This window comes from Cyclopterus lumpus, chromosome 10, assembly GCF_009769545.1.
Source record: "Cyclopterus lumpus isolate fCycLum1 chromosome 10, fCycLum1.pri, whole genome shotgun sequence".
Lineage (NCBI taxonomy): Eukaryota > Metazoa > Chordata > Actinopteri > Perciformes > Cyclopteridae > Cyclopterus > Cyclopterus lumpus.
Window position 1 is genome coordinate 12225628 of NC_046975.1, and position 22071 is coordinate 12247698.

General features: G+C 40.1%; 1 protein-coding gene across 1 annotated transcript; it reads left to right on the forward strand.

Moving 5' to 3' along the window:
* Nucleotides 1-1778: 1778 nt before the first annotated feature.
* LOC117737937 (putative methyltransferase NSUN7) lies at nt 1779-21862 on the forward strand. The gene is made up of 13 exons (XM_034544194.1): nt 1779-1795; nt 2343-2728; nt 6931-6989; nt 9539-9669; nt 9785-9937; nt 10600-10783; nt 11677-11911; nt 12338-12481; nt 13120-13221; nt 14536-14671; nt 15226-15352; nt 20848-21109; nt 21549-21862. Exons 2-13 carry the CDS (start codon nt 2377-2379, stop codon nt 21860-21862), a joined length of 2199 nt encoding a protein of 732 aa, XP_034400085.1. The 5' UTR covers nt 1779-1795; nt 2343-2376.
* The last annotated feature ends 209 nt before the right edge of the window (nt 21863-22071 follow it).

Consider the following 22071-nt stretch of genomic DNA (forward strand, 5'->3'; position numbering starts at 1 on the left):
AAATCTGCGACTCAGAATTGTCTTTTCATCTTCTACCCACAAATTTCACTACTGGGAAGTGAAACAATATGAATAGGCTATTTATTATTCCTCCATGTTATTGCATGGCCAGAGACGATATGTCTTGCTCACTGCAAATCCATAATTAAATCTGAAAGCTATAAGCGAGAGAGGGCTAGTGAGTAAAACATGGGCTATGTTTTTAATCCTCTTCTCCAAAGGGATTGTCATGCAGAAGCACGATGCATGTAATATAAATGAGAACCTCTTAAATGATCGGTTTGAGGGAAGCTGAATGCATTGGTCTCCATTAGTGCTCAGTGAGCTCAGGGGCCCCAGCAGGCTGTAATCACCCTGGGAGATCAGGAGAAGTGTGAACCATGTCATTTCGATAGATGCAGCAGCTCAGGCACTGAAAGAAAGACTGCTGGGGAAATTACCAAGTGCTTTACAAAATTTAGCATGGAGAGGCATTATCTATATCAGAGGCATTATCTATATCACCACTTAGATTTACAAACAGAACGGGAACATTACTGGGATGACAATGTATTCGCGACCAGGGCTGGAACAGACCCAAGTACTTTATACTCTGTTGCCATTATCAGCACCATTTTGAAGCACTTGTGGTATTTGATGCAATACTGTATATGCTTCTGGAGTGGCCATTTTGCATAATGAGTACTTTTACTTTTCATTCTTTAAGTGGGCTACATTTAATGTACATGTCACGTGTCAGTCTCTATTTTATTACGTGGAAAATATTTTAATTGTTATTCGGGACTCTTTATTGGGCTTTGAAAGCATTTGGACATTATTATATATTACCTTCATTGCACAATTGTGCAGGTAGTAGTCACTGACTGACTTTAGGCGACTATCTAAAACTTTGATTTAATTTCACTTTACATTTAAAATAGGTTTGGGTTCAAATATGCAAAACTGAGATGACACATTATACAAAATATACCAAATGATCTGACATGAGTATTATTGATAACAAATATCTAAGAATTATTAGCCTACAATTTGACAAAATAATGTGCAAACCCAAATTTCCATCAGAGGACTGCTGGTCAAAGTATAACTATAACCATGCTACTTTCAGCTGTATTATGTGCTGTAAATGAGAGTTTTACAGTTGGAATAGTTGTGCAGATAGAGGAGCTAAAGGGGCCCTCGGATACCAGCTGTACGCCCCTGCGTTTGGATCACACTTCCTTCAATCTGCTTTAGGTTTACGTATAACTCTCCATCAGTAATGCTGTTAGCTTCCGTTTGACGTAATGCTCTCTAAAACGTGTACAAGCCCACAATGTACCAGATAGTAAAGGACGTGCAGCGTTTAAGGCGATTACTTCTTTTTCCGTGAAGGAGAACAGAATCTTGATGTTTCCGTATACGGTTGCCATGGTGACGGGAACACGCTAATCCGAAAGGGCTTCACAGTGATGACGGACATTTAAAAAGTTGTTTTTTTTAGTGAAGACACACTGATAACTTCTAAACATCTGGACACATGATACTAAAGGAACAGGGGGGAGTGGGGTCAGGGGTGTCGATCAACATCTGTGCCGAGGAGCCGCCCATCGCCTAACGGACCAGATGTATACCGGACTAACGTTACTTATTGATTTAATTTAGTGACAGTTAGAACTGTGTGTCGAGTTTCGGCGAACTGAACTACCAACCGTAGAAATCTACCGTTACACGACACACGGGCATCTGAGGATGAAGAGTCCGGGATACGTGTAGCAGATAACACAGTAGAGGAGAAAACGGGACTCTCTTCTCAAGGTAACGTAACCGGATTTACTCTGACATTATGGTCTGTTTACCGCTGCGGACATGCAGTGACGTCAGCCAGGTGTTTACTGAACGCTAACGTTACTTCACTTTATGTGCTATTTCTATGACTGGGTGGTTCAGACATTTTTCTCGGACGTTGGGCTTAAGTCAATCTTTAACCAAGTTACAATATTTACGGAAGCGATTAATGTTAGTCAAATGTTCTACAAAGATAGCATAACCCACAGATGTAGTCATGTGTCTAAGTTGACCAAACCTATATTGCTTTACATGTTTGAGTGTGTATGGATGGCATTGTGCAGTAATATTTATTGTTAAACATTTATTCACAAAAAACTTATTTAACTTATACTAACTTAAATTGCTGCCCATAGATATTACTTAATAACATAGCTAGAGTCAAGTGAAAGTCAGTTTTATTGGTATTATCCCAAATCACAAATGTTATTCTGACTGTCAAACTTAGATTCTGTTTATGAGTGTTTTCGCTTTCTTTTTTTACATCCTCAAAGTAAAGATTTCATGGTATGTTTTCAGGGGTCTGAGAGAGAATACATCTCTGAGAAGATGGTGAGAAATAAAAATATCGGAGGGCTTCCCAATCGCTCTTCCACAGGCAAGACAAAAAAGGCTGGCTCCAAGACTGCAAACAGCAAGGACCTGACACCTTTAGATGAACCAGCCGACCGCAGCATCTCTGCTAATTCTCCAGAGCTCCAGACCACTGGCCAAGGTCAGCTGGGTTTTCCAGACATAATCTACCTGCTGGCGTCAGTCATCTTCCAGAATAACCACCGGGAGAAGCCTGCTGCCCACCGGTTGGTGAATTATGGCAAAGAAAGAGGACTCCCATTACCTCAAGTCAAAGATGAGAAGATGCAACGTACAGCTTATGAGCTGGCCTTCAATACACTTAAATGTGAGTGTTGACTAGTAAAGTAAAGTTTGTTGGATTTGTTGAATTCCCACCACTATTGATTCATTTCGGGGTACATCACATTGCAAGTAAAACCCATTTGGTTGAGCATGAATAGCCCTGGGGAAGTTAATTGGTAGAATATAATATATATAGATTGATTAAGGGTAAATAGAAGAGAAACAAAGTGCTTGAATGAACAGGGGGAATTCTGTGTGATGCTACAAATCAATCTGGCCCACAATTTGTTGTCTGGGACTAGGGTGGGTCACAGGAGACTGTAATCGCCATGGTGATAAGGGAGGAGAGGTGATCTGACTGCCAGTGCAAGAGGATGGCTTGAATTGATTTGATGCATTCTCAGTGGATGGAGAGGTCAGGTAGCACCCTCGTAGCCACACATTTTTATTCCTCCTCACAATCTCACTGCGGAAATTACAAGCCTCAAGCCTACATATGCCACAATTAATGCAGATCACCTCAACATATCCATCATCACAAGAGAAGCCCCAGCTTTGTTGCAGTAACCTGTATTGGTTATACAGCTGTAGGTCATATAGTACTTACATCACCAGGTGAAATCAACTCAATTCCCAAGGATAATACCTAGAGGGAATTCAGAGATTATATTGCCACAACATTGTTTTCATCCATCACCCTTTGTTCTCTTTTAGAAGATGCCTTAATAACCAGGATGAGAAGTTTACTGTTTCTGGTAGTTTGCACAAGAGCCTGAACTTGCGCTCTGCTTAGGGAAAAGGATCTGCTTGAGCTAAGAACAATTATAATACTGCATTAAAAAATAAATAAAAATGAATGCACTTTTGTTACGAGTTTATTAGAAAGACGGATATCTTGTATTATAGGTCCCATCCCCCACATCTTACAGTGGTTTTCAGCTACAAGGTACAAACAGAGCAAACTTGAACAAAGGATGAGCTGCAAATGACGAGAAGATTTTAAACTTTGGTTATAGAAACATGATTGCCAACTTGCCTTGATCAAATACGTATTTTGATCACATGTTAGATTCCCTCGGGCTGGCTGTGTGGTGAAATTGGGTGCAGATGAAATGACACAGCCTGGAAGCCAATGTTAATCTCTCCTCTTCCCCCTCCCACGAACAGCCTGACTTGGTGCAGAAATTGATTTGCTAGTGATACAAACACACACACACACACACACACACACACACACACACACACACACACACACACACACACACACACACACACACACACACACAATGCTTGCAGTCACACACATACACACACAAGACACATTTGTGCACCACCTTGGAATGACTGATCCAAAATTGAGTTTAGGTCAGTTGTTAAGCGAAAGAAGAAGTGCTTCAGCAGCAAAAAATACGTAGAGCAAAATACCAATGAGCTCTGGTATTGATCTTGTGATTATAACTCTAATCTGCTTAAAACAAAAAAGATGCTCAGTCAGTTCTGCATCGGTTGCTGTGGTTGTCTGTCAATACTAAAACATGGAGTGGGAGTTGGGGAATGTATACCCTAGTGTGGCTTCGACATTTCATAGATAAAGACGAAGCTGAAGTTGGCAAAATGACAAATATTAGCAGCCAAATTGTTTTCGCCTTCTCTCTTCTATCTTGTATTTGATTTCTTTGACCTCTCCCGTCTCTTTAAAAATACATTTTTTTCTTATGCTAGTGACTCAGCATGATCACTGACCTAGAGACAGTTTATGTTGTCAAAGTGTAATTCCTTGTTGACTGGTGTTCAGTATAGTGCAGAGGTTATGAAGTTATATACATGTATTTTCGTGTGAATTTGAACTGGTTCAAAAGTAGTTGACCTTGTCGCTGGCCATGAGAACCCCCACCTCCTCTCCCCTCTTTCTTTCTACTCCTCTGAGTATTTCTGCCTCATTGTCCATCCTGTTCAGCTGGGCTGCCAGGCGCCTTTGTCAGATGACTGTGGCTGCTGTATCCACTGTGTGCAACAATAATGGACCACTTTGTGTTAGGCTAGATTTAGAGCATAGAAAAGGGAAAGACAGTCTCTTTTTGTCCTTGACCACAAACAGAACACCTAGTGTGCTTCAGCAAATATTAAATTGTGCAGGTACATGCTATGCAAGATAGAGTTGTGCTTTAGTCTAAAGGCAATTGCATAACTTATGGCATGCACCTTTTTTGGCTGTTCCTCTGTTAGATTAATGTGCAATCGGGCGCACTGCAAAACATTGTGAGACAAAGAACTGGCTGAAGACAAGTGGAGCCTGCATTCAGGTCTGGCTCTTTCACTTAGGATTTGTTTGACTACAGGCACCATCAGCTCATTGTGTAACACCTGGATGGAAGCCACTAGACACACAACTTCACCACAGGTTCTGCGATGGCTATAGGGCCTCCTGCTGGGGTAGGATATATCTCTTTTTTGATTTCAGAAAATTCTATCACCAGTAAAACCCAAGCACTGTCTGCTGTGTAAAGATGTCAACTGTAAGTGATTTATAGAAGAATTTCCTCTGTGTTTTACTCAACCTGCTGATTTATAGCATGCACAAGACTATGACCTCTACAGACTTAACCATCATGGCTCCCTCAGTGGTCTGTGCTACTCTGTGTGCACTGAGTGGTTATCTCCCCGTGGCTTATCAGGCCTTCTGCGGTAATGACCACTATTGTAAACCCCATTGACCCGTACCTGCTATAAATTAGATTGGATGTAACTGCATGCAGATGTGTGTGTTTGTCCTGCTTTACATGCTATCTACCCAGCATGCATTTGGCTGAGACCCAGAGTGCAGATTGGCATGATTTGAGATGTGATAAGTTAACAGCAGTGTGTGCGGTTTCCATGGTGTCTCAGACGGGCTGGGCTTACCTCCTATTTGCAGCTTAAGAGGTGTGCCTGTCAGGAATATGAATTACCTGAAAAGGCAACAATGCGTCTCGTAGACACAAACTGCACAAGCACTTTAATATTGAAACCCTGGGTTTTCACACTTACACACACATATGCACCTAATTCCCACCTTTTAAATTGCTTATCTGCAGCAAGACAATGATCCTTTTACACACACTAGAAACACAACCATGTTAGGGAAATGATCATTTCGCCTATTTGCAGTGTGTAATGAGCATATAACCACTCTACATGCAGAGTGGCTTTGGAAGCAGCTGTTCTTTAATCCTGATATGATAAACTGGAAAGTGTCGCCGGCTCTCTCTCATATTGAAACGGAGAGCCTACTGTTCACAGAATGGACTGTAAGGGATGTGATTGTATGTGTATTTCAGAGAGAAAGCATCCTGTAGGCTATAGCAAAACAGTTGTTGCCTTCATGATATGGCACGGGGATGAAAATACTCTATAAACCACACATAGATATTGAATAGTCAGCTCTCACCACTTTAAAGGTCGCAGTTACCTTTTTCGAGCTACTGTCCAGATTTGATTATGAAGGTCAAGCAAAATGTTATTGTATAGCCCAGGAAGAAAAAAAGACATCTACTAAAAACTTACCAGATGATAGACCCAATTTAAGTTTTGTAATTCCTCCTGTATTTTATAATGTAAAAGTGTAAGATAAGACAATAATGCTTGTCCATCATGTCACCACTAGATAATTTGCAAGTAACATGTGTTGAATAAACTCAAGAAGATAACAATTCATACAAACACGATCTTTGCCTGCTATTTGGTTTCACTGTTTAAATATAGCCTGTTTATTATTTAAGATGTCATTAATGTCATTAGTCCTTTGATTACACACACCCACTCACCACAGACACAATAAATGAAAGAAATGAGGCAAATGAAGAATCAGATTAACGCTAATTAAGCAACAAATAAGCGTTTAATCACATCAAATTGAATTATCTTTTCAAATTAAATCACGATCATTTGGGGCGCCTCTAGGAGCCTCTTTTGCTCTTTGCCTTTATCTCTTTTCCCTCATGTTCTCATCATTAGATATGGATTTGTCCTTAGAAGCATATATCTTACCAGCTAATGGATATTAGTAATTTATTGTGGTTCTGTTTCACTCCAAATCAAAGAGCCTGGACTGGTTTCTAGGGATAATTAGACCTTGTAATAAAAGATGGCACTAATATGCATCGTTATTACTCAGACACATAATTAGTCATGGAAATCCCCATTATCACGTTTCCATCAATCTACCTAACCTTGTTTGACCTCTACCACTCTACCATTTCTGTACAGATCAAGAGCTGCTGGAGGACATCATGATTGACAGCTGCTTTTACCTCACTCAGCCAACGGTAAGTGAGTTACATAGGAGCAGTATTCTTCTAATACAGCAGTAGTTTCAGAGAAGTAGATATGTTGTATCCCTTGGTGTGCCTTGGCATTATGTGACAGAAAGGAACATCTGTTACTGTCAACTTGCTGCTGAAAATCAAAATCCTTTTCATGCAGAGAATAGCTCGACTTGAGTTTTGGAGTTTACCATGCTATTACTGTTTATAGCTTTGTTTAGCTTGTGCTGTTCTCCTAAACTCGTTGGCTCTCAATCCTTTGACAGTGCTCTACTCAGTGCTCCAATATTCATGTCCTGCTGTTCATACTCCTCATAGGCTATTCTTTGTTCTGTTCTCTGGACCTCTAATCAGTAACAGTTATATTGATGTACTACACTAATACTCCCCTTTCATCAACTCACAAAGCACCTTCTGTCTCTACTTTATTTATTTTTACTTTTCTCAAGCAAAACTCCCCATTAATTAGTGATGAAATAAACAATCCCAGTGTGTTTGGATGATCTGGCGTCTGAGTGTATTCTGTACAGAATGTCCTAGAACCAATGTGCTGAAAGTTGTCAGTGATATTAAGGATGCGAAGGCTGCGCAGTCGTAAGAGAACGACTTCAGCACAGCTGTGTACCTGCGGCTGTAGATGAACCCTCTGCTACCTGAATGAAAAGGTATCCTCTGGAGGAGATTGGCATGTACTTTTGCCCTTCTTTTATTACCCCACATAAAAGAAGCTGTGGAAAGAGGATGGTGTTTTAGCTGCTTCTCTTAACAGCCTGGAAGGTGATGAAACATGCACAGCGCTTGCCTGTGTGCACATAGCTGAGAATGAAAATTAATGAAAGTTAAGAAAGCAGGAGATGGTGAATGTTAGAAAACTGAGCTGTCATAGAGTGTACAGATTGTAGGGCGCAAACATAATAGAGACACAATAATGTGTGTTTGAAGAAAATCCCCCCACCTCCCCCAAATGACATAGACACGCACACACACGCACACACACACACACAAACACACACACACTGTAGCCTTGTGAAACATGGCCCTGGGTGAAATGAATGGGTCTCCCTATGTGTTGGTGGCAGGTCGTTACTCTGCATCCAGACAATAAAGCCCAGACACAATGAGATAGTCTTTAGAGCTCACTCTAAACTCCTTTTACACTGCTGGCATCTGTAAAGTTCAACCTTGATAGAGAGAATAGGTGGCCTAGAAAAGGGGGGTGGGTGATGGGAAAACATTCAAATTAACTTATAGATAGACTTGCATGCTGAAAGAGCCTGAGGCGGATTTGATCAGACTAGAGAGAGAAAATGAAGCTTAAATCCTGCAGAGGATTGAAATGAATGACATCATAGATCTGAGGCAAGCATATTAGGTTCACCGCCACGTTTAACATAAAATATGCCAGAGCCCCAAAAAGAAGCCATTTGAAACTTGCGCTATATCTTAGTTTACATAGTAGTTGGCTCTGTCTAATGTTAAAAATCAACATTGTATAAAGAGAGAATAAATCAACAGAATTCATTTTGTGTATTACTTCATCTAAAACACTCATCTGATATTTAACTCATATTCCTTAATTTAATTTAACCATTGCATCCAGCATTAAACATTAACACTAGTATTATTTCCAAATCCAGCTTATTGTCATACAATTAGTAGTAGTATAAGTAAAGTGAGACAAAGTACATTTCTTAAGTCATAAACCTGCATCTGACTCCGCAGCAGGCATGTTTACTGAAGGTCTATTTCCCACCATGGAAGGCTGTTGCCAGGGAACTTAGAGACTGGGAATTTCCCCACATCGAGGATTTAACCTTGGTAAAGGTCAAGTGGAACTTGAGGTAGAGACGACGAGGTCGAGTGCCACAACCTGTTTCCGAGACTGACCTTTTCAAAAAAGGAAATTAAAAGCCTGTGGAATAAATAATAAGCACTGGCTAATTTGCTAGCTGCAGAATAAACCCTTGTAGCGCTCTAGCTTCACGGCCCATTAGGCCAGTAGTGAGGATGTTGCAAGCTGTTGCTGCGGTGGAACACCATCTGTCACTAATGCGGCTGGTGCCCTCCCACCCTCAGGGACAGAAAGGTGGAGAGTGAAAAAAAGAGAGAGCGGATAGAGAACTGAATGGATAGAGATAATTGTAGAGGAGGGGAGGTATAGAGACATAACTCTTCCTCCTATGTTTAATTAAGTGGCAGCAGTGGGGTCATGGCAGGACATCCTTGAGCTACTGTGTGTGTGTGTGTGTGTGTGTGTGTGTATAATTTAGTCTTGACTACAAATACATTGTATCACTGCACTGCACCCCTCATTAGGTTACCAACACATCGACAGTGCACTACAACCAAATGTCCGGTTTCATGTACATTCTGGATGTGTCCCATATGCAGATGATCTTTGAAGCATAACCATTCACTAATTAAAGCTTGTGTCTCAGCCATGTTAATCAAAATGATAATTGTGTCTCTCCTTGTTCTTCTTTTTTATTTTTAGGTTTTCTTGTTAAAACAGAAGTCCCCAATTAACTGTACTTTTTGTTCTCATGCTCTAGCCAAATGATCAGATGAGCCTCGTTGCCGTCATGCTGTATGACTTCCAGGACAGAAAGTTCCTCCCACGGAAACGCCATGGAGAGGACGAGATTGTACAGGAAGTTAAAGATGTGGAGAGCTTCCTCCTCAGGTAAGGAATGGAAAAACAACAAGAATAAAAAGGAAAAAGGAAGTGGATTCATAAAAGGGAATACAAATTGAATATAGAAGAGGTAAAAAAAACATTTTTCTTTTGTTGTACGTAGGTCGAAGACCAAGCTGGCAGCCTCGCTGGCCCGCTGCAGAATCAAACACAATCTCTTGTCCATTGACTATATCCTGCCAGAGAGTGTGAAGATAAAGCAGGAGAGGTCAAGCAGCCTTCCACTTTACACATGGGTCAACACACTGAAGAGCAGGTTAGCTCAGCACACAAACAAACACCACTCACTCACCCACTCAGAAGCAGATGATGTACACCTGTACATGCACACCTGTGCATGAACACAGGAATGCACTGTAAGCTAATTTAGAGTGCAAGCATCTACACACACACGTACATCTACACACAGACCTTTAACTTGGGGTGCAGCCAAATATTTTATAGGCTCGGTGCCTTGCTGACATCTAATTAAACCACTGGACTATGTGTGTGTGTGTCTGTGTGTGCGTGTGTGTGTGTGTGTGTGTGTGTGTGTGTGTGTGCGTGTGTGTGTGTGTGTGCTAATGTGTGTTCTTGCAGGCGCCCTGACAGGCTGATTCAGTTAGGTGTAAATCCTGCTGCTGAGGACAGATTCAATCAGCAACAACCCTCAGCAAGCTCTAGGACTGTAAAGGTCACCTGTTGGGACTAGTGGTCTGTGTGTGTGTGTGTGTGTGTGTGTGTGTGCGATTGTGTGTATCTTAATGGCTTTTACAGCACGTTTTACAATTAAAGTAAATTTGAAAGGCCACATAGTAATTATACACATTATTATCTATGATGACATGCTTCCTCTTTATCCCACCTCTTACCTTCTTCCCTCCTTCATACCTTGCCTTGGGCTTTCCCTAATCTGCTCTCCTCTCTCCTCGCCTCTAGTGTTGATGAGGTCCAAAGTGTCCTGAAGAGTGCGGGCTTCTCGCAGGTGAAATCGATTGGACAGCTGGAGGGCCAGACCTTCTGCCAGGATTCCCACTGTGGGGATATACTGGTATTCCCTGCTCAGCTGAAAGCTCAGCTGTACACCACCAGGCTGCTGAGAGACCACACACTCATCATACAGGTACAAGCTTCACAGAGAAAGGAGGTTTCTGACATGAGCAGCCCCTCCCCCACATACTTGAATAAGGTTGACGAAATCTGTTCTGTCCCATCAATCTTCTCTGATATTTATGATTTCACTTTGGTAATGGACTTGGTCAAATTGATTATAAGACTGAGTTCCCTTATGCCAACTAAGATTAGTCTTCCCTGATACAAATATTTCACATCAGTTCTTCTCATCTAGCTACCATACTTCACTTTAAGTCCATAAAGAATCCTTCAGCCTGGGAGGAGGAGAGCGGTTTAATCATTTCATTTCTACTCCATTAAAGTCAAGCTGCCATATAAACTGTAAGCAGCACAGCACAGCACCACAACACAATTAAATTGGATTTTGCAGCCAAATTCAATCAAATATTTAACACCACTGCCTAATTAATCACCTCTCCCTCTTTCCATTTTATGTATTCTCCATCACAGCTTCTCTCCCCTAGTTTCTCTCATTTCAAATGTCCTTGTTCTTCTCAACCCTGTAATCTGGATATCAACTAGAGAAACTCAAGTCAGCCCAGTGATTCCACAGGGACACGTTCGGCACTATTTCCAGAGGGGACCATATTGATTGAAGGACATCTTTGTTGTAATCCCACTGCACTGCTATTCTTTCTCTCCTTTCCTCCTTTGCTTCTTCTCCTCCTCAGTACCTGCTTGTAACAGCTGCTCCAAACTCCCTCTCCTCTCTCATCTATTCCCATCTCAATTCTATTTACCGTCATCATACAGTGCAACTTTTCTCTTATCATAGTGTGTGTCATAAGTTTGCACAGTGTGGTGCAGAAATCTGTACCTAGAAGTCTTATATCGAAGTCTGTCTCTTTATCAAACTAATGCTTTCACTAAATGTGTCTGCAGGATAAATTTTGCAGCCTGGGACCAAATGCAGTGTGCTCCCTGCTTCCAGAGGAAGGAGATGTTCTTATGTTGGGCTGCTTCTCTGGCCTCACCGTATCCCACACTGCCTCTCTTATTGCAGAGAAACACAAAGCCAACAGCAACGTTCAGCCCACAGTCTACGTTTGTGTCAGTGATCGTACAAACGCTCACAGGGAGGAGCTGCAGCAGGCTGTAACTGCCATGGGCTCCAAGAGTAGGCATTAAAGGAATGTGTCCATGCATGCGAGACAAAAGAGATTAAGTCAGAGGAAACAGCAGTCTATTTACTGTCTTTACTTTAACATCGGCTATGTTTGTCTTTGTCTGTCTTTACTTTAATGAAAGAGTGAATGAGAAACTGAATATTGCTTGTTGGCGTTGTCACACTGATCCACTATTTTTTCAAACTGACTGCTCTTTATTTGAGTAAATAGCTTTGTAAAAATAACTCTTTCTGTAAAGTGAAGTGATTGAGTACATGTAACAGGGCTTACATTTTTATAATTGCAAAATACGCCCTCAGGCAGGGTATTTTTCCACAAAGAAATATAACAGGACATTGTGAGTAGACTTTAATCATTGAGAAAATGTATATTTGTGATTATAGAGGGTATCCATAAACTGTGTACATTTTGCTCAGATGTGACGCTGATACCAGAGGACTTCCAGTCTTTGGACAGCAGAGACAAGCGACTCCAGAAGTTGCGTGTTATCCTGTTGACCCCCAAGTGTTCTGTGTCTGCAGTCAGCAATCCGGTAGAATTCATACTGCAAGAGAATGGAGGTAAATAGCGATCTGTGAGGATTTCAGAATGACATGTTATAATCTAGTGTACGTTAAGCCTCAGATATATACATTCAAGAACAGTAACACGGACAGGAAACAGTGTGGAGGGGGGTTTTCCTCGCCGCAAAAACAAGATATTCTCAAAAGTCCTCAGAGTTCTCAATTTTCTCTGCCCATCCGTATAGAGAAAACCTTCCTCACAGAACCCTTGCGAAGGGCTGTGTCTCACGGTGTCACTCTGTATAATAATGCTAATTCCTAACCCTGTATAGCTCTTATTATTACTAGCATGTGTTTAAATAAATAGTCTGTTTGAAAAATATGGAGGTAAATGTTTTGGAGGAGCAATGCTATTTTAGGTTTAAAGCCAAAAAAAGAGTTTATTACTTCCTTTTTTCTGTGCTTAAACAAAATATGAAGCTTTACCATTAAACTATATTTATTTATAGAATTTTTGCTATGTCCGATAACATTTTAAAGATACTTATAGATGATCCACCCACGACCCTCTCATAGGCTGCATATATGAACCCTTTAACAAACCTGTCAAAGCAAGCCGTTCCACCTGCTTTTGTGGATATCATTCATATTAGAGTTGCTTATGTAGCCCTCACAGAGATTCTGCCCTTTCTCAGACACAGAACTGCTGCAGGACTTATCCCAGAGCTCCATAGCCCAGAGCAAACTGGAAGCTCTGGTAGCCCAGCAGAGGACAGATATCGATCATGCCTTGAAGTGTGAGTGTTGAACCACCTGCTCTCATGCTGACAAGCACCCACCCACACACACGCACACGCACACGCACACGCACACGCACACGCACACACACACACACAGCATATGAGCTCACCTCTCTGATACAATAAACCTTTAACTTACTAAATATCTAATATTGTATGCCATTAGGCTGAAGCCTGTGGTATCCCGAGGAGGTTGTCCGAGTGTGAATTAGGAATGCCAATGTTCCTCTACGTCAGTCGTCCACAGTCCCCTGCAGGATTCCTTGCATAGTTTAAACAAGTGATTAGCAATTCTCTTTTGTATTGTTTCAATTCTATAGAACTGGATATGGCAGAGGAGACTGTGTATAAGGGGCATAACTTGTGAAGTTACACCATATTCTGTACTATGCAAGTGTCACGGTTCCATCTGCAGTCAATGCTTTCCTGCTCAGCCTTAGTCTGCCTTGTATTGTTCAGTGCTTCTCTTTCCGTCTTGCTCTGGTTTATGTTCATCGAGCAGTTGGAGTCTTTCTGTTAGAGGCAAAGGAAACCAGCCCCTCTAATCACACTGCCATCCATCAGTCCTCTTTTACATGTTTGCCAGTGTAGATACTTTCTAGGATTGGTAATTAATCTTGGGTGTGTATTGAGTTTTTGGGCTTGGTTGAGTCAATGGTTTCGTTTCACTGACTCTAAGCATGCGTATAGACAGTACTCACACAGACAGGTACAAACACAACTCTACAGCCCGTAATGTCCTCGCTGTGTCTGAGTGACAAATGGTACGACCTCCGAACTCTTCAGTTCCGCTTCTGTGAAGCACTATTTCACATTTGTTTGGAGCTGATTTGCCACGTCGGAGCAGGTTTTATTTATATCAGCTTGGCGTTAATTGTTTCTGTCTGTCTATAATTAGTGAGAAAGAAAAAAATCAAAGCTCAAATGAAGGAAATCAAACCGATAGCGTCACAAATCTACAAGCCAGCAGCAGTTGAATGAAATGAGCTATGTATATAAACAAACGGTGCTAAGTAATTAATATTCAAGGACCCATTTCTTCAAAGGGAGCGCTTGATGAGGAGGACCACTTTGAATAATCCCATTTAATTGTCATAAAATGAGAGGAAGAAACCATTGACTGAATGTTTGTGTGCTTGTCGAAGTTCCTGCTTTAATTGAACATGAAATGCGTTGGTGGTTTCAGATTGTGGCAATATTTCAATACATCAGCTTTACGTTAATGTCTTATTTAAGATGTATTCACATTAAAATAATATTTACATAGAATGTGGAATGTGAATGTGAATGTGCACACATGTTTTTGTATAGTCTCTAAGGTGTTGGCAGTGGTGTACTCTACATGTTCATCATACAAAGAGGAGAATGAGGAGGTGGTGAGCAGAGCCCTGGAGCAAGCCAAGGCCTGCTCGGAGCAGGAGGGGGAACCAAAACAATCAAACTTCAGGTCAGCCTCCGGTCTCTGTACCTCAGTACCCTGGTGCCCTCTCTGCATCTGTACCTGTCATTGTCTTTCTTTGTCTGTTTGCCTCACCGTCTGTCAGCCTACTCGGTTGTTTGTCTGTTTCCCTTCAGACAGGCTTCTGTCAAAGTTTCAGCACACCTCAGGCTTGAACTGAAGGAGAAAAGATAGTCAAAGTTGCTCTTTTATGTCTCTAAATGCTGTCAAAAGGCCAGGAAAAAAACCCTTTTTCAGACAGCTTCCATCCTCATAGACATTATATATATCTTTTGAATAGTGTTTTTGTTTGTGTGTGTGTGTGGTTTGAAGAACTTGAGACTTGAAGTGTACCATTCATGTAGCCCTGAATGTACCTTTCTTGAATTTAGCTGGCCTTGTGTGCTGCTGATGCCTCTAGCTACCATAAATAAAGCACAAGTAATGTTATTGGTATGGATCCCACTGGCTTTAATGACATAACTTGTGGATTTACATTCATTTACTTTTTTAATTAGCATTGCTCATGTTTTTCTGTTTCTGTATATGTGTGTTTTATCCAGGCTTACCCCAGGCCCCTTCAGCATGCCTGACCAGGCTGAGGGCCCAAACGAAACACACCCCTTCTTCTTCATGTTGGAGCCCTCAGAACGGAGCAATGGCTGCTTCCTGGCTGTTCTCAGCAGAGAGGTCAGCTTCACTTAAACAGAAACATCACAGAGCAAAGCTTTGGTTAACTCTCAAAGAATTTAAAAGGATAATATCTGAATCACCAATATTCAAGGTCACTGTGTCCTCACGTCCAACCCGTTTTTGTGTATCTCAGTAACGCCTTGAGGGGCTTTCATTACATTTGGCACAAGCTGATCTTGGTGGTTAAGGTCACTGTGACCATACCTGCCACCTTGAGGGTATTTCTTCAAATTTGGTACAAGCGTCCACTTGGACTGAAGGAAGATCTGAAATGTTTTAAATGATAACATTATAAAGTGACATTTTGGATAAACATGGATGTGATAAATCACGACTGTTTGCTGTGCTGGCTCCTCATTGGTGGAACGAGCTCCCCATTGACATCAGGACAGCAGAAAGTCTCTACATCTTTCGTCGCAAACTAAAAACACATCTTTTTCTACTATACATTGAATAGGGAAGGTAGAGCCGTAGTAGCACTCTAGTAGCACTTAAATGTCCCTTACCGATAGCACTTTGTTGTTTAGCACTTTAGTAGCACTTAAATGGCACGTACGGATAGTACTCTGTAGTTTAACGTTATTGAAGAAATTGTACTTGCTTGATTCTTGTTGTTCTGAGTTTGGACTCATGGTTTAATGCACTTATTGTAAGTCGCTTTGGATAAAAGCGTCAGCTAAATGAAATGACATGTAATGTAATGTAATGTAATGTAAATGTAAATACTGCCACTTGGCTGGTTGGCGGAGGCAACTATCGTTAGTTAGGGTAATTCTAGTGTATTACATAGTCTACAGTTCATTACATAGTATGGCATGTTATGACATTTCTATGGCATTTTATGATTTTCTTCAGGTATTTTTTACAATATACTTTACTATGACGATTTCTGATTAACTTTTATTAGGATTTTATGACAAAACATGTATACTATTACTGTTTTACGATATTTTTACCGCACACTATCATGACACTTTGTATGAGTTTAAAGGGCATACTATTCTATGACTTTTGTCATGACATTTTAATGGCATACTATACGATTACTTTGTTATTACATGTTTTATGACGTGCTGTACAATTAATTACTTTTTATGACAAGTCATGACTTTTTGTTATGACTTTAAATGGCATACTACACAATTTTCACGACAGTTGTATGTATTACTATACTATGAAATACTATTTCATGACTTACTATGGCTACTATTGACTTTTTAATTTATTTGACTTTTTTCAATTATATTATTGCATACTCTAGAGTATGCATACTCTAGAGTCTAGACCAACTGACAATGACCCTTTTTATTACTTTATTGGCATAGAATGACTATAATAGAATGATTTGTGTGTGACATATTCGAATACCCACACTGGATTTTAAAATAATAAAATAAATTTTTTATACCTTTTTAATAGAATTTCTATCATATATTTATTATATAAGTTTTTATGACATACTTTACGATGTCTTTTTCATTATATTTGTATGACATTTTTGTGATTACTCTAACCTTTATTATTCCCTTTGATGATACCCTATGAATTTGAATGGCATACTATGACAATTGCTTTTACGACTTTTTATGAAACACTATACTATGACAGTTTATTACGTGTTTATATTTTCAGTCAGTTTTATTATTCCCCATACAATGCCATAATGATGTTGTGTGACATACTATATACGCTCTACTTTTTCATGACATTATTTGACATCCTAAACTATGACTTTCATGGCATACTAAACATCAACCTTTTTATGACATAACATTTTAAATGACATTTTTATGGCATACTAATGGGCCACACAGGCATTTTTTATAACCCTTTGGCATCCTAAGATTTGTTCAAGCTATGCATTTTCATGACGAACTATAGTATGACTTTTTTTATGGTATGTTTATAGCAGTAGGCGGTACGGTGGTGTAGTGGTTAGCACTCAGGCCTCAGCGGGTTCGATTCAGGCTGGCCGGCCCTTCTGTGTGGAGTTTGCATGTTCTCCCGGTGTCAGTGTGGGTTTTCTCTGGGTTTCCACAGTCCAGAGACATGTAGCTCGGGTTAATTGAGGATTCTAATTAGTCCGTAGGTGTAAATGGTGGGCTGTCTCTATTCGTCTGACCTGTGATAGTATGTCCAGGGTGAACTCTGCCTTCACCCAATATCAGCTCCAGCCCCCCCACAACCCTGGATAGGAAAAGTCCTTCCAGGTAGATGGATGGCTGGATGTTTATAGCAGACTAACAATGCATTTTTCTTCAAACAACTGTCAAATATTGTCAAAACTATTTTTTGCATTTTCATGACATTTTGGACATACTATACAATGACTTTTATAGACATACCTTTTTAATGTCATTTGTAGAGGCCCAATATGACACTTCTATAACATTTTTATGACATACTATACTATAATATATTATACTATGACTTTTTTAATTTTTACATACTATATAAAAACTTTTGTATGACATACATACTCTTTTGTCATTTTTATAACTTTCTAGAATATACTATACTATGGCATTTTTTATGACTTCTTATACATACTATAACTTTTTTATGACATACTATGCGTTGCCTTCTTATGACATGATTATGTATGATTTTAGTATGACACCTTCAGTGTCACTTTTTCATCACTTTCGACATACCTCTGTGACGTTTTTAGGCGTACCTTTTCAATGGCTTTTGTTTGGCATACTACAGGCCCAATATGACACGTCTATGACATTTACTCTACTATGACAGTATGTTATGACGTACTTTTCTTTATCTTTTTCTGACTTTATGGCATACTATACAATTACTTTTTTAAATGATATATTTACTTTTTTGATTTTGACATAGGCCTACTATCAAATTACTTTTATATGGCATTTTATACATTTTAATGACATTTCTATGACATACTACAGGCCTTCTAATACAATTTAATGTATTAACTTTTTATTTTATTGAACATTTTTGTCTTACATTGACTTTTGTATGACATACTATAGTATGAATATTGAATGTCATTTTTATGGGTCACTAACACCATGTATTATTCATTATTTTTTATAATTACCATGATTTTTTAAAATGTTTTTTTATATTACTTTTAAATGGAACTTTTATAATATATTATTCCTAAACTTGTTCTGACTTATTTACATCATACGTCATTTACTATACCATGTATTTTTTCCATGCCATTTTTATGGCATATTTAACTATGGCTCACTAATCACATGCTTCATGGCATAATATACTATGACTTTTTATGACATTCTTAAAGAAATTCTGTCATGACATTTTTTTATTATTTCTGACCTTTTAATGGCATGCTGAGTTGTTTTACGTGTGTCCCATTGTCGTGTCTCAGGAAAGCTTTGAGGCATTATCTTCAAATTTTGTGTATTCATTGTTTTCTTTGTGTAGAAATAGAGCTCTTTAAATGTCTTTTTTTAAATTGGAAAGTTGGGAACTGGGCTACTGAAGTTGAGATCAGGTAAAAATGAGGATCACAGGCAGAATTAAGGTCAGACTGCTAGAATAAATGAGTATGTTGGGTCACAGATGCACGTTTCTGGTTCAAGTCTAATCTGCAACCAGAAAGTAAGTGTGAGATGAAGGAGCAGAAAATGACGAGATGAGTGGGAATGAATGCTGAAATCGGAAAAAATAAGATGAAGAAATAGTCAGAATGAGATGAAAGAATGCGGGAAGTGAAAAGGTCGACAATACAAGCTGCAGAAAGAGCAGAGAGAGAGCAAAGTCTTGGATTTCATTACCCAAAGAAGAAAACAGGCAATCCATCTTTTTTTTGCGTATGAAGTCGTTTATGAATTACACTATAGAAGTGTCTTTTAAGTCATTTGACTTTATTCAGGCATGTGTGTTTTGGATTGGAGCCCTCTGTGAGATGAACATAAATAATTGGGAAGCACTCTGTCTCTTACTCTATTGTGTTGTCTAGTCACAGGCTTTCATTGCTTCAGAGAGAGACTCTCCCAGGTTTCCTATGTTAACCAAACTCAACCCCTTTATTGTTTTTTTTTGGTAGTAGTAAAGTGTGCAGTAGGGAAGCCCGACTCATCAGCCAGTCTCATCCGGACTGTGTGACCGGGCTTCCCCACATCCTCATAATCCACAACAGAGCCGAGTTTACGACATACTCCCTAACATTATGAAATCTGCTCTCATGCTTATGATTCCAGTGCAGGGTTATTAAGCCATTTTACCACCACCGGGTGTGACGGAGTGCTCTGGTGTCTGTTCCTATCTGGCCATCCATCAGGTTTTATACCTCCGCTGATAGGAATTAAAAGATAATCAAAGTGCTCTAATGGTGCCTCATACAGGACTTTTTCTCCCCAACTCCAATAAACTCAGCTAATCAAAAGTTATTGTGGCACTCTGAAAAGCACCATAAAAATAGCAATTATATAAGTGTTTGCATGCTGTCTGGCTTAAATCGACATCAGAGTGGCCCCCAGTAAAGTTCTTTATAAGACCACCATACAGAAACAGCTGGGAACTAAAGACAGTCAAGTAATGTGTGTTTTGCCTAATTTCCAGAGCACATAACAGTAGGACTTTTCTCTAAATGTCCCCAACCTCTGAAGGAAGAATTGGACAGTATTATTATGGGATTCAAAACCACTTGGTTTTGGTGATTGTTTATGGTGAGTTTAATAAATGTGGGTGTAGTAGTCAAGATATATTGGACGTCATGATTTTGGATGTAAGTATTGAAACAGAATGGTGTTTAGCTCTAGCGTGCTGTAGCAGCTAAATTTGTCAGGAAGGAAATGAGAGATTTACAGAGTATGGCATATAGTTGGTTAGGGCTGATGGAAAGGAAGTGAGATTTACAGGGGTGAGTGGGAAGAAAGGGTAGCAAGGGAGAGTGTCTGTTGAATAATTCAGCGCCCCCTGTCTGTATGAGTTAGCATCAATGAAGTCCACCAAAGACTGCATTACAGTGGTGCTTCTAAAGCATGTTTACCTGTGTGCACGGTGTGTATCAACACAAATAAGAACATGCACGTCTGCAAAATACCCTTTCACACATTACAGACCACATACCGGTAAACATAGAATTCCAAACAATTTGTAGAAACATATACATACATATTTGCATTAAAGTACAAGCAAGCACTGAAAAGCAAAATACACACATGCACCCACACAGGCTGCATGTCCCTGTAGTGTACACTGTGCTTGTGAATAATTCAGGTGTTGAGAAGAGCAGTGGGCTGCTGTGAGGGCTGGTGCTGAGACAGCAGGTGACCCTCCAGTCAGCAGCAAGGACATGGTGGCTCTCTCCTCCTCTTTTCTTTTACCAATATTACATGTGGTGTCCAGCAAAGGGCCATTCTTTTTTAGTATAATATTCAGAATATTCAGTATAGCAGACAGATGTGTTTTTAACGTATTTTTTCACCCTGAAAATGATTCGGTCATGTCTTACAAAATAAAAGCTATGCTTTGTCACTTCTGAACAGCCCGAGCCAGAGGTCAAAGAGGCACCATATGAAGTGATTGTCAGGGCAAATGCCAAAGGCATACTGGACGGGATCGGCTCCAGCCAGCTAACCAGAAAAGAGCAAAGACAAGCCGACAGGATGACAAAAACAACCCAAGCTCGCACCTCTCAGCCCCATCTCTCTGCCAGAATTCATTCCAGAAGCCAAGAGACCGTGGGCAGCCACAGCACGACTTTGCGTGGTCATCTGGAATTTACCAACAGGCGGCCGTCATTACAAGGTGCGCATGAATACTCTAGCCCTATATCTTAATTCATTTTGATGTAGTAACAGGAATATAGAGCTGATTAATAAAGACATTTTGGTAAAATTGCTTATTTGCTATCTTGATTAGAGTTAGAATATTTGCAGGATTGTCAACATTCTCATGTCTGTCTGTTAAATATGAAGCTACAGACAGCTAGCTGTAGTTTCATTTTTACACAAATACAAGAGGTTTCAATCCTCTCATTTATTTTGGAAAGAAATCAATAAGCATATTGTTCTTCCAAAATGTTAAACTATTCTTTTAAGATGTTGGCGAAGAGGAGTAGCAAGAAATAGTTTAGTCTGAACAGCAGTAGTTCAGAATGTTCTGTTATTCCTCATCCTCTTTTCTCAATGTGTTCTGTCCAAAAATATGTTCCTCCGACCTCCATATCATTGTTTTTGTCCTTCAGGAAAAGCCAAAGCAATGCAGATGCAGCCCTCAAAGTACACAGTGCACAGCTCCTTCCCTTCCTCCAAACCAGAAAGCAATGCACCCAAGAAAAGCATCACCCCTGTGTTAAACACTGCACCTACCCCTTCTCCTGCTACCGCCCTGGCCCGTCCCTGCAGAGCTCGTCAAGAGGTACCGAAGCCTGTGGTGCTCGTCCTGCCCCGCGTTCACTTCCCCAACTTCTTGCCCCCTCCGCTCAGCCGAACAGGATCCGGCCCAAGCTTCGACTACATGTGGAGGCCCCCAGCTCAAAGTCGTGGTCAATATAAATAAATAAGAAGTCTGAACTTTTTGTGCCAACGGTTAACTTAAATAAAGCCAGTTGTATTTCAATCTAACACCAAAGTAATTGCAATGTTTTTGATCTGTTACATGGAGCTTGTAAAAGAAGTCACCTTTCATGCTTCTAGAGCCATTATTACTTGTCATTATCAAAGTGTCTTCATGTGCCATAAAGAGAAGCCTTGCCACATAAACTAATC